At 34.8% G+C, this 13,255-nt stretch overlaps 1 protein-coding gene and 1 long non-coding RNA gene across 5 annotated transcripts in view; both read left to right on the top strand.

The window, feature by feature from the left end:
* Positions 1–11,588, top strand: part of LOC126753616 (uncharacterized) — a 60,236-nt gene extending 48,648 nt beyond the window's left edge. The window contains exon 2 of the long non-coding RNA XR_007666200.1: positions 11,313–11,588. This is a non-coding gene — a long non-coding RNA (uncharacterized LOC126753616). The remainder of the gene's footprint in view (positions 1–11,312) is intronic.
* Positions 1–13,255, top strand: part of LOC126753614 (putative neural-cadherin 2) — a 363,083-nt gene that overhangs the window by 297,368 nt on the left and 52,460 nt on the right. For 2 of the 4 annotated variants that reach the window (XM_050465207.1, XM_050465206.1), the window contains exon 1: positions 11,662–11,979. The exons of the other annotated variants lie outside the window; for them this stretch is intronic. In XM_050465207.1, the coding sequence (XP_050321164.1) occupies positions 11,928–11,979 (52 nt within the window). In that variant the 5' untranslated portion in view covers positions 11,662–11,927. Of the gene's footprint in view, positions 1–11,661; positions 11,980–13,255 lie in introns of those variants that run through there. 4 annotated transcript variants of the gene reach the window in all.

Below are 13,255 nucleotides of genomic sequence, written 5' to 3'. Positions count from 1 at the left end.
AAAACCCAGTGGTGTACAAATACAAGTCAATTTGTTTGAGTAGATTTCCCTTTACGAAATCCATGCTGAGGAAAAGAAATTAAACGGGGACATCGAAAAAGTGATATTGTCTGCAATGATAGCTTCAAAAAGTAAAACACTCCTATAATTTTCAATGTATGAACTAAATCCTTTTAATGCGAAGGGATTATAAATGACTGTTTTTCATATTGATTGATTGATACCTTTTTTAAAGGAGGAATTAAAAATCAAAAGAATGAAGATGTATTTGGCATTATTTTTCTGTAAGGATGATGGGATCATATCTGAGCCATACTTAAAAAAAATGTTTTAACTTACTTAAAATAATAAAGACGTCTTATTCAGAAATAATTAAAGCGTTAATTAAAGTATTTGAACAGAGAGGTGCTGATAAGAAAACATTTCAGCAGAATTAGTAGAGGGGTTTGACTTGCAAAATTCTGCGAACATATTGGAAATAATGTGATTGTCACATAACATGATATATTTGTATTTCATCGCGGACAGAAATTAATTGGAAATCCAGCGTTTGGAGTTAACGTAATCATAAAACAATTTTGGATAACGGATAATATTATTTTTTACCTTAATTAACAAAATTTTATAACATTTTTTGTTCAGGTTCGAATACTATCGACTTTTACCAATACTACCTGATTCTTATTAAATTTAATAACAATGTAAAAATATTTCTTAAATATCGTTTTTTGAGTCAGAGTTGAGTAAAAAGATCAGAACTTTAGATTGTTCAACTTTAATGCTAATTTAAGTATATACTGCTCTTCCTTTCCTTTATTGGCGTAGACAACTTTTGCGCGGATAAAGCCGAGTTTACAAAGCGAAATAATAAATAAAAACGATTAATCCCAGTATGAATTTTCGTAATTAGTTTTTTTTTTATCAGTTTTGGATATGGTAGTGTTCCGTTGGTGGTCGAAAGAATTTGGTGCAAATTTCTATTGCACTATTTGATTTCTGATAAAAAGTGAGACAACACAATGCCTTAAAGAAGCGTTGGATAGTGACCAAGCGACTTTTAGTTTCCTCTTAATGAGTACGTTTCGCCTTTCGCTTGATGATATTAATGTATTTATAACACATAGTGCGAACATTGTATAGAAACAAATTCAGAGAGTTAAGATAATATGCTTTGATCCGGAATAATTGACTTGAATACATTAACGTTTAATATTAACCTATTCTTTGGTGCGCGCTATTGTTTGATGCGTCACATGATGGCCTTATCCACTCAGAGGACTTTTACCGATTTTTTAAAGCCGACTGACTGGCTTTTTCTTTCACTAGACGAAAGGATACAAGATTTAGGGCCCCCTATCTATTCGATAGCGATTAAGTCCATTAAGATACTACAAGATTTGATATCTATTCAATCGATAGTGATTTAATAGGTCTAAAAATTTTCAAACTGAGGTCAGTTGTGCTGAAATACAAGAAAAACAGGCGCAAAACGTAACAGAGGATATGTATGTATATTAAATATCATATCCCAACATCTTCTGGAAAGCTAGCTATTTCTAGACATTCTAGCATAGCATACCCACAACCGATCACTATACGCTCACGCACACGGTGTGACGTAAGTAAAAGTATCCAATACAGCTATGTACGAGTAAACCATAAGGCAAACATATTCCTGCCAATCCAGTGCCCATGTATTACAGGCATTTCTTAAAATTAAAATAGGTTTAATACCAAGAAATAATATAAGTGAATATTTTACTATTTGTACTTCTATTATCATTATGATCTTTGTTTGTGTGTGAACTACATTTATTTATTTTATATCTATTTTATGCTGGGACTTGATTTATGCAATCTTACTACTCGTACGTAATATGCTAATATTGAACATTTTCGAAATATTTTATGACAATAAAGTGAATGCAACGCATGTCATGCGTATGCATAATACAACAAACACAAGCCACGCTGCTTGACTCATTGCTCTAATAATAAACATCCGATTTGCTAATATTTCGCAAAATTGCATGTAGTCAACATACACGCTTGTACATATTTCAGTATCAACATCAATGACAAGTTATTGTCAGCAATATTGTCAATATCATTGGAATATTCAACATTGATGGGTATGCAAATTAAATGACATGTGTATTTGTGAAGCGAGAAGCTTACATAAAACATGTGTTTGCATATGCTGAAATTGTATTTACGGCCGTTTAAACAAGATCGAATGAAGTGGTTGGTAAATAGGCAGATTAGTCCGATATGATTACAACTAAGTGGACATTTGTCATAAACACAGGGTCATGAATTACAACTGAAAGTACAAACACATGCTCGTATGTACTCATGCCATATATTAATGTTGGCGCATAAATATATTGGAGAGATAAGTGATTGGGACGTTAGCAGATGTTACCGCCTAAAATGAAATAAAGCCACATATTTTTCAAAAATAAATCTGCCAGCACAACGCCGCGTGTAAAATATTTAATGGTTTGCAAATACTTGCAAAAAAATTGGATTTTTCTTTTGTGTTAGTCAAGGACTGCGTTGCCTACAGAGCTTTCAGTCCTTTCATATGCCCGATGTACATAAGTATGTGCACTTTTAAAATTCAGCAAGGATTTTTTCAAATATTTTGAATAGTATACTTTTTTTGTCACTAATTTATGGGTGATAGGCAATCTTATTGACTTTGATGGTGATGCCGAATTAAATATACATATATTCAAATAAAAGAGTAATCGATTCGCCAACGCAGCACTGAAAATCAGAATCCATACTTTACATTTTCTTCAAAAGATCGTGGGGCTGTAAGCCCCTGGAGGGGTTGCTTGGGCATCGAAGGCATTGCAGACTTGCCAGCATCTGTGCCTTAGGGGCAATGAGCTGAAACCGCTGTTTTTATACCCTGAATTATACCCTGTTTGTCACGAAGTTTGTAACACCCAGAAGGAATCGTCGGAGACTCTATAAAGTATATATATAAATGATCAGTATGTTGAGCTGAGTCGATTAAGCCATGTCCGTCTGTCTGTCTGTCCATCGTCCGTCTGTCTGTCTGTATATATACGAACTAGTCCCTCAGTTTTTAAGATATCGTTTTGAAATTTTGCAAACGTCATTTTCTCTTCAAGAAGCTGCTCATTTGTCAGAACGGTCGATATCGGACCACTATAACATATAGCTGCCATACAAAGTGAACACATAGTTACTAACAGAAATGCACCTGTGAAGTATGTATTTAGCTTCGGTGCAACCGAAGTTAACGTTTTTTCTTGTTCTAGTTCTTTGCAAACAGAGGTTTTTGCTATAAGTCAGAGTGCAGAAAGTCATCTCTAACAGAACTATGGAAATCAATATATCCACGTATTCAGCGATCGCTATTAGTGAAAGAGTGCATAGGAGAACTGAAAAGAATATCAGTCTGCAACCGCGTACACCTGCTTTGGGTGCCGGCGCATAAAGGGGCAGCCGACACCGAGCTACTCGGTACGGATGAGAGAGTAGCGAGAGAAAGTTAATGCCGGGGGTTACAACCTATCAAGGTTTAAGGCCAAAATTAACCTCCCCAGAGACTAGTCGCACTCTATACCGGGCACTGCAGTCTCAAGAAACAACTATTCAACATGGGCATGGCTTCTGGTGCAAACTGCCGGTTAAGCGGCATTGAACCGGAAGCTTCTGAGCACCTGATTGCAGATTTCACAGCAATCTGTAGACTCAAGGTCTGAGATCCATTTATCCAGATAGGTATGAAATTGCTTTAATTATATCCAGTAAGTTCCTGGAATTAGTCAGAGTACAGAGTATTAAATATCGTGGCAAAGCAGGTCAATAATTAAGTTTTTTTTGCCAGTTTTGTGTGTTAAAAGTTCTTCTGTAATTGTCCCTGACCATATTACAAATATTTGTATTATCCCTCTCATGAATTTTACTTTGGGTTGTAAGTACCTCTGATTTGTAGTCCAAACTGAACACAAACAATAAACATCGAAATATATATCTCGAATCATTTACACCGTTGTAAAGTATGAATTCAGTTTTCATCATTTACAATGTTGCATTCGGTTATGTGTGAGAAATGCTGTTTTGTTAGTTTGTCTGAAATTGACGCTTGCTGATAGCCACTACCGAGCTCGTGGCTTAGTACTAGCCGGATTTCCAAAACAGAGATCTCGTCAATAGCATTATTATTAGATGAGTACTCGTACATCGCATGAAGTAATATCACTTGTGTACGCACTCATTGCAGTCAAGCGGAAGGAAAATGCTGAAACTCTCTTGACTAACTAAAACATTCTAACTGAGTACCATCTACCGAGTAATATGAATACAACAATAAGTAAGTGGGTAAGTGGAAGCGAACGAGTGCTCGAGGTGGATATCAAAAGGGAAAGTGACGTGAAAAATACTGGAGACGAAGGCACGAATACCTAACTAAATAATATGGAAGCTAGTGGGGCAGCACCGAGGGGAGCTTCATCTGCCTTGCTGACTAAGTGGTCGTGCTCAAGGACACTTTAGCAAGTGAATTTACCTAAATCCCTGGAAGTTTTTGCCGTTTCTTTAGTTCTTTGGTGTGCATTGTAGAGGAAAATGGCAGACTTAAATGAAAACAATCTTTCACTGCAACTGTCGACGATACTTTTTGCGATGCAAAAACAAAATATTTGAACACAAATGAAGTTCAGTCAAAAGAAAACTGGGGTACAAAACAAGAAAAATACCAAGAAAAATTTGAAAGCACTAAATAAAATAACACAAAACGGAAAATTGTGCACCAGCTTCCCAATTTTGTCATACATTCAATCTGTGTTTAGTTGTGTTTGCTTGTTTAGTTTTTCATGGAGAAAAGTGAAAAACTGAATGCAGCAGCGAATACGAAACAAATGAAAATATGGTTCAAAGCCATTTAATTAAATTATAAAATTCGGGGTAAATCATTTATGCGACTGCATTTTCGCTGTTGAATTGAAATACAAAAATGCCTTTCGGTGCTTTTTGATGAAAATTAAAAATTGAAATCGATACTAAAACCTTTTTATACACTACCTTTCTCAATATACATAAATCCATTCATTTTAATAACATTATAAGCTGCTATTGATCCAGTGAAATTTGGACACTGGTTGGCTGATAGTTGTAAAGAAAATATTTTTCTCTTATAATTAACATACTTCGATGTACTTTCACTGGACTGTAAGCTTTTCTTACCATGTGAGAGGGTTAGTCGAGAGCCTTAAAAATTATCCACCTGCGTAAAAGACCATAAATCTTCCGCAAAACCTTTTTCTCAAAAACTCGTAACACCGACTCATCTTATCACACTCTTATGGTGTCATCGTCCATGCCTCTACACCATATAGTTACTAGGACGTTATTTATATTTTGATACGAGCCACCATTAAGAAATGGAATCAGTAAAATTGTCAAAGTTAAGCTGGTGATGGTAATTTCATAAACGCGTGCTTCAGATACAAAATGAAAAACGGAATCTCAGTCTAAAAAGTACAAGCTCTTGTATACATATGTTTTGTTCTTTATGTTCATTTTTCGTAAAATGTTGGTTTTGTAAAAAAAAAGTTTAATTTGAAGCTGACTGACTGAAACGCTTCAACCGCAACAGATTTGTTCAATATTTTATGGTTTTTGGCACCCTAAAGTAAACTTTAGACTAATAAAAAATGTTTGTTAAACTAAACTTGCCTAACCCTTTAACAAGGTCTTTAATCATTTCAGTCAGAAGAAGGAAAATAATTATATATTTTTCAATAGTTTCACTAAAGTGATCCTATTTTCCATATAGTTATTTTCTCATTTTACGTAGGTTGCTATATATATTTCTAGCCTAATAATGTAAATAGGCATATTTATCAACGAAAATGTTTTTTTTTTTTTTTTTTTTATTTTTTATTTTTTTGTCGATTGCTGTTTTGTTTCGGGCTCATACGCATAGATCCATGATTCGTCACTTGTGACGATCTTATAAACGTCTTTTGAAGCACCGCGATCGTATTTTTTCAGCATTTCTTTACACCAATCCACACGAGCCTTTTTTTGAGCGATTGTCAAATTGTGCGGGATCCAACGAGAACAAACCTTTTTTACGGCCAGGTGTTTATGCAATATCGAATGTATGCTGGTGGGAGAAATGCATAGGCATGCCTCTATCTGAAGGTATGTTACATGACGGTCTTGCATTATTAGTTCACGTACGGCATTGATGTTTTCTGGCACAATGGCTTTTTTTGGACGACCTTCACGGAATTCGTCTTTGAGCGAGCGTCGGCCACGATTGAATTCGTTGTACCAGTTTTTCACAGTGCTATAGGTTGGTGCTTCATAGCCATACAAAGATTTTAGTTCATCGATGCACTCTTGTCGTGATAATCCACGTCGAAAGTTGTGAAAAATGATCGCACGAAAATGTTCACGAGTTAATTCCATTTTTTGGCTGAGATGAATTTTTTAATTCCCTGTAAATAAAACAATTCACGATTAAATGACAAAACGTTCTGAGTGATGTTATGCTAAAAAATGTCAAACTTTCCAATGGAAATGTCAGATTGCACCTGGCAAGACTTAGTCCAGAAATATATATAGCAGCCCTCGTATAATATTTTTGCTAATATTATATACATATTTATAGCTTATCGAAAAGGACAATGCAGCAATGTTCGTATTTGTGTAAGTCTTTGTTATGCAAGATACCACCATTCCATCTCGACGTGACACCATGAAGCCAATAAACAGCAATTGTGTACTGCACAAAAAAGATAAAACATTGAGAGAAAAAAGTATCCGGAAATTGTAAATAAAACGCAAAATATTTAATTATTCACCAATATTTATTTCGTCGCGACAACGATTTTTTCACTCGAAACACTTTTTAAGCACTTTTTGGGATGGCCTTCAGCTCCTTCTGCGAATTTTATTTTATCATTTTTGATAGACTCAAAACGGGTTGCCCGGAACGGCAATTTCAGTTTGTGGAACAACCTAAAATCACACGGGGTCAAATCTGGAGAACGCGGTGGTTGATCGATGGTATTCTTTACCTTTTTGGCTTTAAATTCGATCACAATCGTGGGCCGATGCGAAAAAAATGCAGCTTTATCGGGGCGAGTCGGGCAAGAACGCGTTTCATACCCAAAATATCCACCAAAATCATTCGAACGGACTCGAGAGAGATGCTCCTGTCATCTCTCTAAGGCTTGCCTGCCGATTTGCAAACACCATATATTTAATATTTTCAACAGTTGAAGACTGTCGGCCAAAACAAGGCATGTTTTCGACGATTTCTCGACCGTTCTTGAGGGCTTTTTACCACTTTTAGGCTTGTGTTTTTATAAAACTGAATCACCATAAGACTTTTCCAACATTCGCAATGATTTGTTCACGAAATTTGGTTGCAATTTCAAAATTTTAGACCAATTCTTTCGTCGATACTTCTGTCCTTTGTAAAAATCGCAACGCACTACAGAGATGTTCCGACTTAAGCAGCTGCTATAAATAAACTGGCTGACAGATCATGCTGATATTTGGCATAGTAATTTAGGACAGCCCTACCAACTTAGCAAAATTAATTTTTTTTGAATCTTGTTACAATTTATGGAAGTTTTTTTGTCTTAATATAAATTAAGTTTCTACTTTTTTACAAATACATTATCAAGTACTACTCATAACCCTTTTTCTGTCTAAAAAACTTCCTTATTAAATTAATTAAATAGTTAAATTTGAAAAAGCACAAAAATCCTTATAATCATTTTAATAAAATAATTTCATTTCAATACGCTACTGGGTATTAGCGCTTTTCAATTCACCTTTCTTTGCACTCGTCTACTTCTGCTTGCATGCGTCGCAATTTAAATGAATACACAAAAACCAATTAGAACGGGAAACGTATTAAAATCTGCTCAAGCGTTTTTCAGATTTTAATTCAATTAAAAGTTAGTCAAATTATTCATTTTATTCCAAATTTTATCGAAATAATCATATTGAAATACATACATATACACAAAACAAAGGTTTATTCTCTGCTGAAAATAATATACAAGGTGCGTTCCAAAGTAAATAGGAAGTTTTTGAATTTGAATCCATATGTCGACTGGTGCCTTGGAATCTGCTATCTTTATCGATTGTCCAGAGATTGTCATGACATTTCAAAGATTGGAAGTGAAGTTATTGCGATTTAAGTGTCAATATGTTTGTGTAGTCGGTGCGAAAAAGAGCTTCGAACAAAATTTGACCAAAAATCACATTTTAACCATTAACCACTCCCCATATTCACCTGATATGGCACCGTGCGAATTCTTCCTTTCGGAAAACTGCATTTGCTCATGAAAGGAAAACGTTATGCAGACGTAGAGGCTATTCAAAAGGCTTGCACTGGCATACTGGCGGCCATACCGGTCAACGAGCTAAAACACTCGTTCGACATGCTTTTGGACCATGCAAAATGCTGTATTGAAGTAGAAGGAGACTATTTTGAATTAAATAAATTGATTTTGCCGAAAAAACCATTTGTTCTGTTTTATTTTAAAGTCCTGTTTACGCACCTTGTAGTTAATTCTTTACTTTGAATTCAACGTTAGGGGGATCACAATGAGTTTTGTTAAACAAACAACCAACTTTGAAAATTAAAAATTTTTTATTGATGACCAAACATCCTAAGATCATATGACCGCTGTTAACTCTTTTCTTATTACTTTACATTTCCCCTGATGTTTATGGAATTATGGTCCTGTAAAGACATAAAACAAAAGTGTAACAGCAACTTCAGTACCTTTTGTTGTGGTTATCGGAAATCTTTCAGCGAATTCCGAAGTATTTTGTATTACGCTTAAGAATAACACATACATAAATGTATTAAAATGGACCGACATTTACAGCATAAAAATATTAAACTTTTTTTCTAAAGAGCTATGTCTTACTTTAAGCACCTGATATATACCAAATACTGTTTCAATCTCTACATGCATTGCATTACTATATGTTTACTGATGCTGCCCACTTAGCAATTATGTGTAAACTTTGTTGAGATTGGTGGAGTGGTTTGTGAAACATGAAGTATCTCCGAAAATTGGAAAACGTCCGGTATGTTTAACGTGGGTACCTGCTGACGAAAGCCTTAACCAACATGACAGGCAGTGAGGAATGAACACACTAACCACCTTGGTTCGAAGTCCATCTAAAAGATCAGGCGTTCTTTGGGTCCGGTACCCGGTTGCAATGCAACTCCGCATTCAACTGACAAAGTGCCATTTCTTCCCGCATTCGGATTTTAACCACAACCATTACGATACTCGTCAGTCAGTCCGCATGAGCAAGTTGGAGCGAACTCAAAGTGCTGCTGCTTCCCGCGGTACCAGCATTAAGTCTCCGGTCAGACTTCGTAGCCGAAACTATTACCAGTTTAGCTTCCATACTTCCATCTGGACTGGTGACCACGGGTTGGACCCCACAACATTGCAAGCACACACCATTCACACAAGAAGCTAACCCTAATTCTCAGTTAAACGTCTTCGCCGTCTAAACAATTCTTGCACAAACGCCACTAACAGTTCGGCATTCCGACTAGTGGAGATCACTCCGCTAACATCTAAACCTCCATCAGTCCAGCTAATCTCTCTTCCACCAAGATCCCTAATGTTCGAGTACATCGGGCGTTCTGCAATATACATACATATATACCTAGTCCTCAACCCCTGCCCCACAAAAGCAACCCGACCTATAAAGGAGCTTGTGATTCAAAAAGGCGTTCAGAGACCGATGCCACGTAAGCAATAAACCCAGACTCAGACAAAATTTGAAGTCTGGGTTATCCTCAACAAAGCCAATGTCCCGAATGGACTAATAAGTCATTCGACCGTTAGGACTATTGTCCCAGTGGTCTTACCACCTACACCTGACCCTATCATTTAGAAGTCTCCTTCTCCCTGGATATCCCTTCCTTTCCACCTCATCATCGGAAAGCCATTCCACAGTCAAGCGCCTTCCTATCCTCTATGCAACAGCATACTCTATGACAATAATGTCAAGAGGGGGTCCATCTAATATAACTTATCCGTTGAAACGGTGCGATATACAAGCAAACAAGCAAGCATCATACAGCGCTGAATGAAGAGGAGTTTTTGGGACCCCAAAACAGGACCCATTGGGCAGTAAAATATGTGGGAAAAGTAAAATTATTTTTGCACGGTTTAAATTGAAGATATATGTACATAGAGCTTGTTAAGATTAAATCCATATTTTTAGCGAAAACATGGAAACTTTAGGAAGCGTTTGCCAAAAACGCAGTCGACTTGGAAAATAACGGACACTCTTATATACATACATACCTATCTAAGTTATTTTGTGAAGTTATGTATATTTGTTACGTTTTTTTTCATTCAATTAGTCCTTATTTACAGCTTTATTTAAAGTGTGCTTTTTATGGAAAATAAAGAAAATAATTTCCAATTTTATTATGACATTTAATTTAATATTCACTATTTATCTGTTATATGTACGAAATACGCAAATAAATCGATTAAAATAAATTTTCTTATATAAATACAAACTTTGGCAAATATTAAATAGAGTTAGTTTAGCTTTTAAGTGACTTGTCGAACGAAAAATATCATACAAATTTATATATGAATATGGCTGAAAGCGCCAACAAATAATATGCGTATTGACATAGTATATACATACAATCTGGCAACAGGAAAACTAAGAACAAGCTCTGCGACATTTATTAAATACAAACAATCCATTTATGGTGTTGCCACACTACCTTTCACTTTTCTCCAAACCAACATCTTCAAAGACACTTTTCTCATTTGGTTGGATCCGAACAGCTTAACTTAACCTAGCTGCGCCGAGGCAAACGAACACAGACTTTCAGTACGCTGAAACATATTTAGTTAGAGGCTTGGGATTATTTACTCATGCCGAATAACTAATAAAATAAATGAATACAATAAAGTAAACAATGTTGCGAACAGCAAACAAGCCAAACTCACGAACAGACACAGCCAAATACAAAACAGCTGAGCTTTCGATACTACAGTTAGATGGAATTTTGTGTAAATGCGGTAAAGGATTTCTATGCTAAGCCAAATGGAGTTAACAAATAATATAAGAGAAACAAATACAACAGCAAAAACATGTTAAGATATAAAATAAACTAAAACTAAAATTGAAAATGAAAATGTTGAATCGAACACTACAAACTGCAAATGAATCGAAGAAGCAATTAATGGTGGTGTTGGTGATTGTGGTCAATATTTTTACTTATTCTGCTTTCAATTATATAGTAAATACTGTAATTAATTTCTGGTAAATAATTCGCTTGAAATGTTTTGAAAAATGAAAACTAAAATGAATATAAGAAAAAATGCGTGCGGCTTCAGTACAAAACTTTGGGAAGAAATTTGTGGTTAATTTAAATTATTACGAAATAAAATGAAGCCAAAACTACGAGTAATATATATCTACTAAATTCACCAATAAAATTGCATACAAATGCAACAGTACAAAATGAGTTTTGTTTAAAAATATTCCCCAAAAAATCTTAAACCCAAAAAAACAAACGGCGAAATCTACAAATTAAGTTCTGAGCTTAAATTACCCAACCACTGAGTACGTAGAAAATACAATATCACCATTTGCTATTAAACGAGTTTGATATCAAAATTTTCGAATTCAACGGCAAAATTATCGACAACAAAACGGCGACTTCGTCATCCGCGCAACACCTCGCTGATTCGAGCTATGTATTTAGTCTCTTTGCTATATACGCTTGGCAGCTTTTGGTGTTGTGGTTTGTGTTGACTCTGTTAACAAAAATTCCTGCTTCACCAATCAGTTTTTGGAAAATATTTCAGTTTCAGCAAAGCTGTGGTCCATACCATTTTGCCCGTTTCGTAGTTATGGTCGATCCGTTAAAGATATTTTGGGTACTCACAAATAGCACTTATTTAGGTAAGTATACTAAAAAATAAAATTTTATAAATAAATGTATCTTAGGAAGATTTATATATTATTTTACTTATTATACGTATTAAAGGGTTAGTACATGGGTTTCACAGTTTCAAAAAATTTAAAATTTTTTTGTTGTCTTATTAAATTCTATAACATCTCTAGAATATTGTCCTAAATTTTCAAGTTGATCCGACTAATAGTTTCGGAGATACAGCCTTGAAAAGGTGGACGCTCGAGGTCAGGTATAGGCTGAGGGCGCAGTAGGTAAAACGCAGCTGCAGCTCATCTATTGTTAGCCGTAATTCTTGTGCCTTTTTTCATTATATAAGATAAACTACTGGAAAATATTTCATTTGGTGATTTCTCGTTAAACTACGAAGTTCATTTTGAGATTATAAGTGTTTGTTGTGAATTTTATTCGATAACAAATGCCGTTTAAGTATATAGAATACAAAAATCGAGAAACAATACAATATATAAAATTTTATAAAATTATGGTTCATAGACCTCTAAGACCTCAATATATGGTAGATCTTTCAGAAACTATCTTTGACTGGTTTCTATCGTCTGAAACATATTAACAAGTGATTACCGCAATGTATTACTCGAAAGAGTCGATGTAAACTCGCATAGTGCAATTTTTAAAACTGAGCAGAAACGTGAAACCAACATCAATTTTTTTTACATATGTTCACTAATAAATTCATTACCAGCTCATAAGAGCAATGCAATCAACATGGTAATCAACTAAACCAGGAAATGTGTAATAATAAATGGGAAATATTCGAGCTAATATTAAAATGACATTTTTTTTTTTGGATAAAGAAAACTTAAACTGTTGTAGGCTTTAGAAAATATATGATTGTAATTATATTTAAAAAACCGAAACAATCAAAATCTCATGATCCTGCAACTTCTTTCAGGCGAAATGGGTGGCAGATTGATTAATTTGAGCTATGCGAATACAAACTTTTAGAGAACGCCTCCTGAATATGTTTACTAATATAAATAGGCTATTTTTTCTTAAAATTCAAGCTGAAAGAATAATAAAATAAATTTAAGTAATTAATATTTAGTCATTCGCATAGAGCTCAATAGTCTTGTCAAAACTTTACCGCAGATTTATTTTGAACATACTAGCAACATCTGTAAAACTAATAAAATACTAAACAAAATTCTAGCAGATGCTTAAGGAATTTATTAGAGAACAAACTTCACTTGATTTTGATGTTCAGGAGTAGCAATACAATTTATGACAAATACTATAGTACCTCTA

Source organism: Bactrocera neohumeralis, chromosome 3 (assembly GCF_024586455.1).
Source record: "Bactrocera neohumeralis isolate Rockhampton chromosome 3, APGP_CSIRO_Bneo_wtdbg2-racon-allhic-juicebox.fasta_v2, whole genome shotgun sequence".
Lineage (NCBI taxonomy): Eukaryota > Metazoa > Arthropoda > Insecta > Diptera > Tephritidae > Bactrocera > Bactrocera neohumeralis.
Note: the sequence above shows the minus strand (reverse complement) of the source record. Positions and strands in the feature narration are given on the sequence as shown.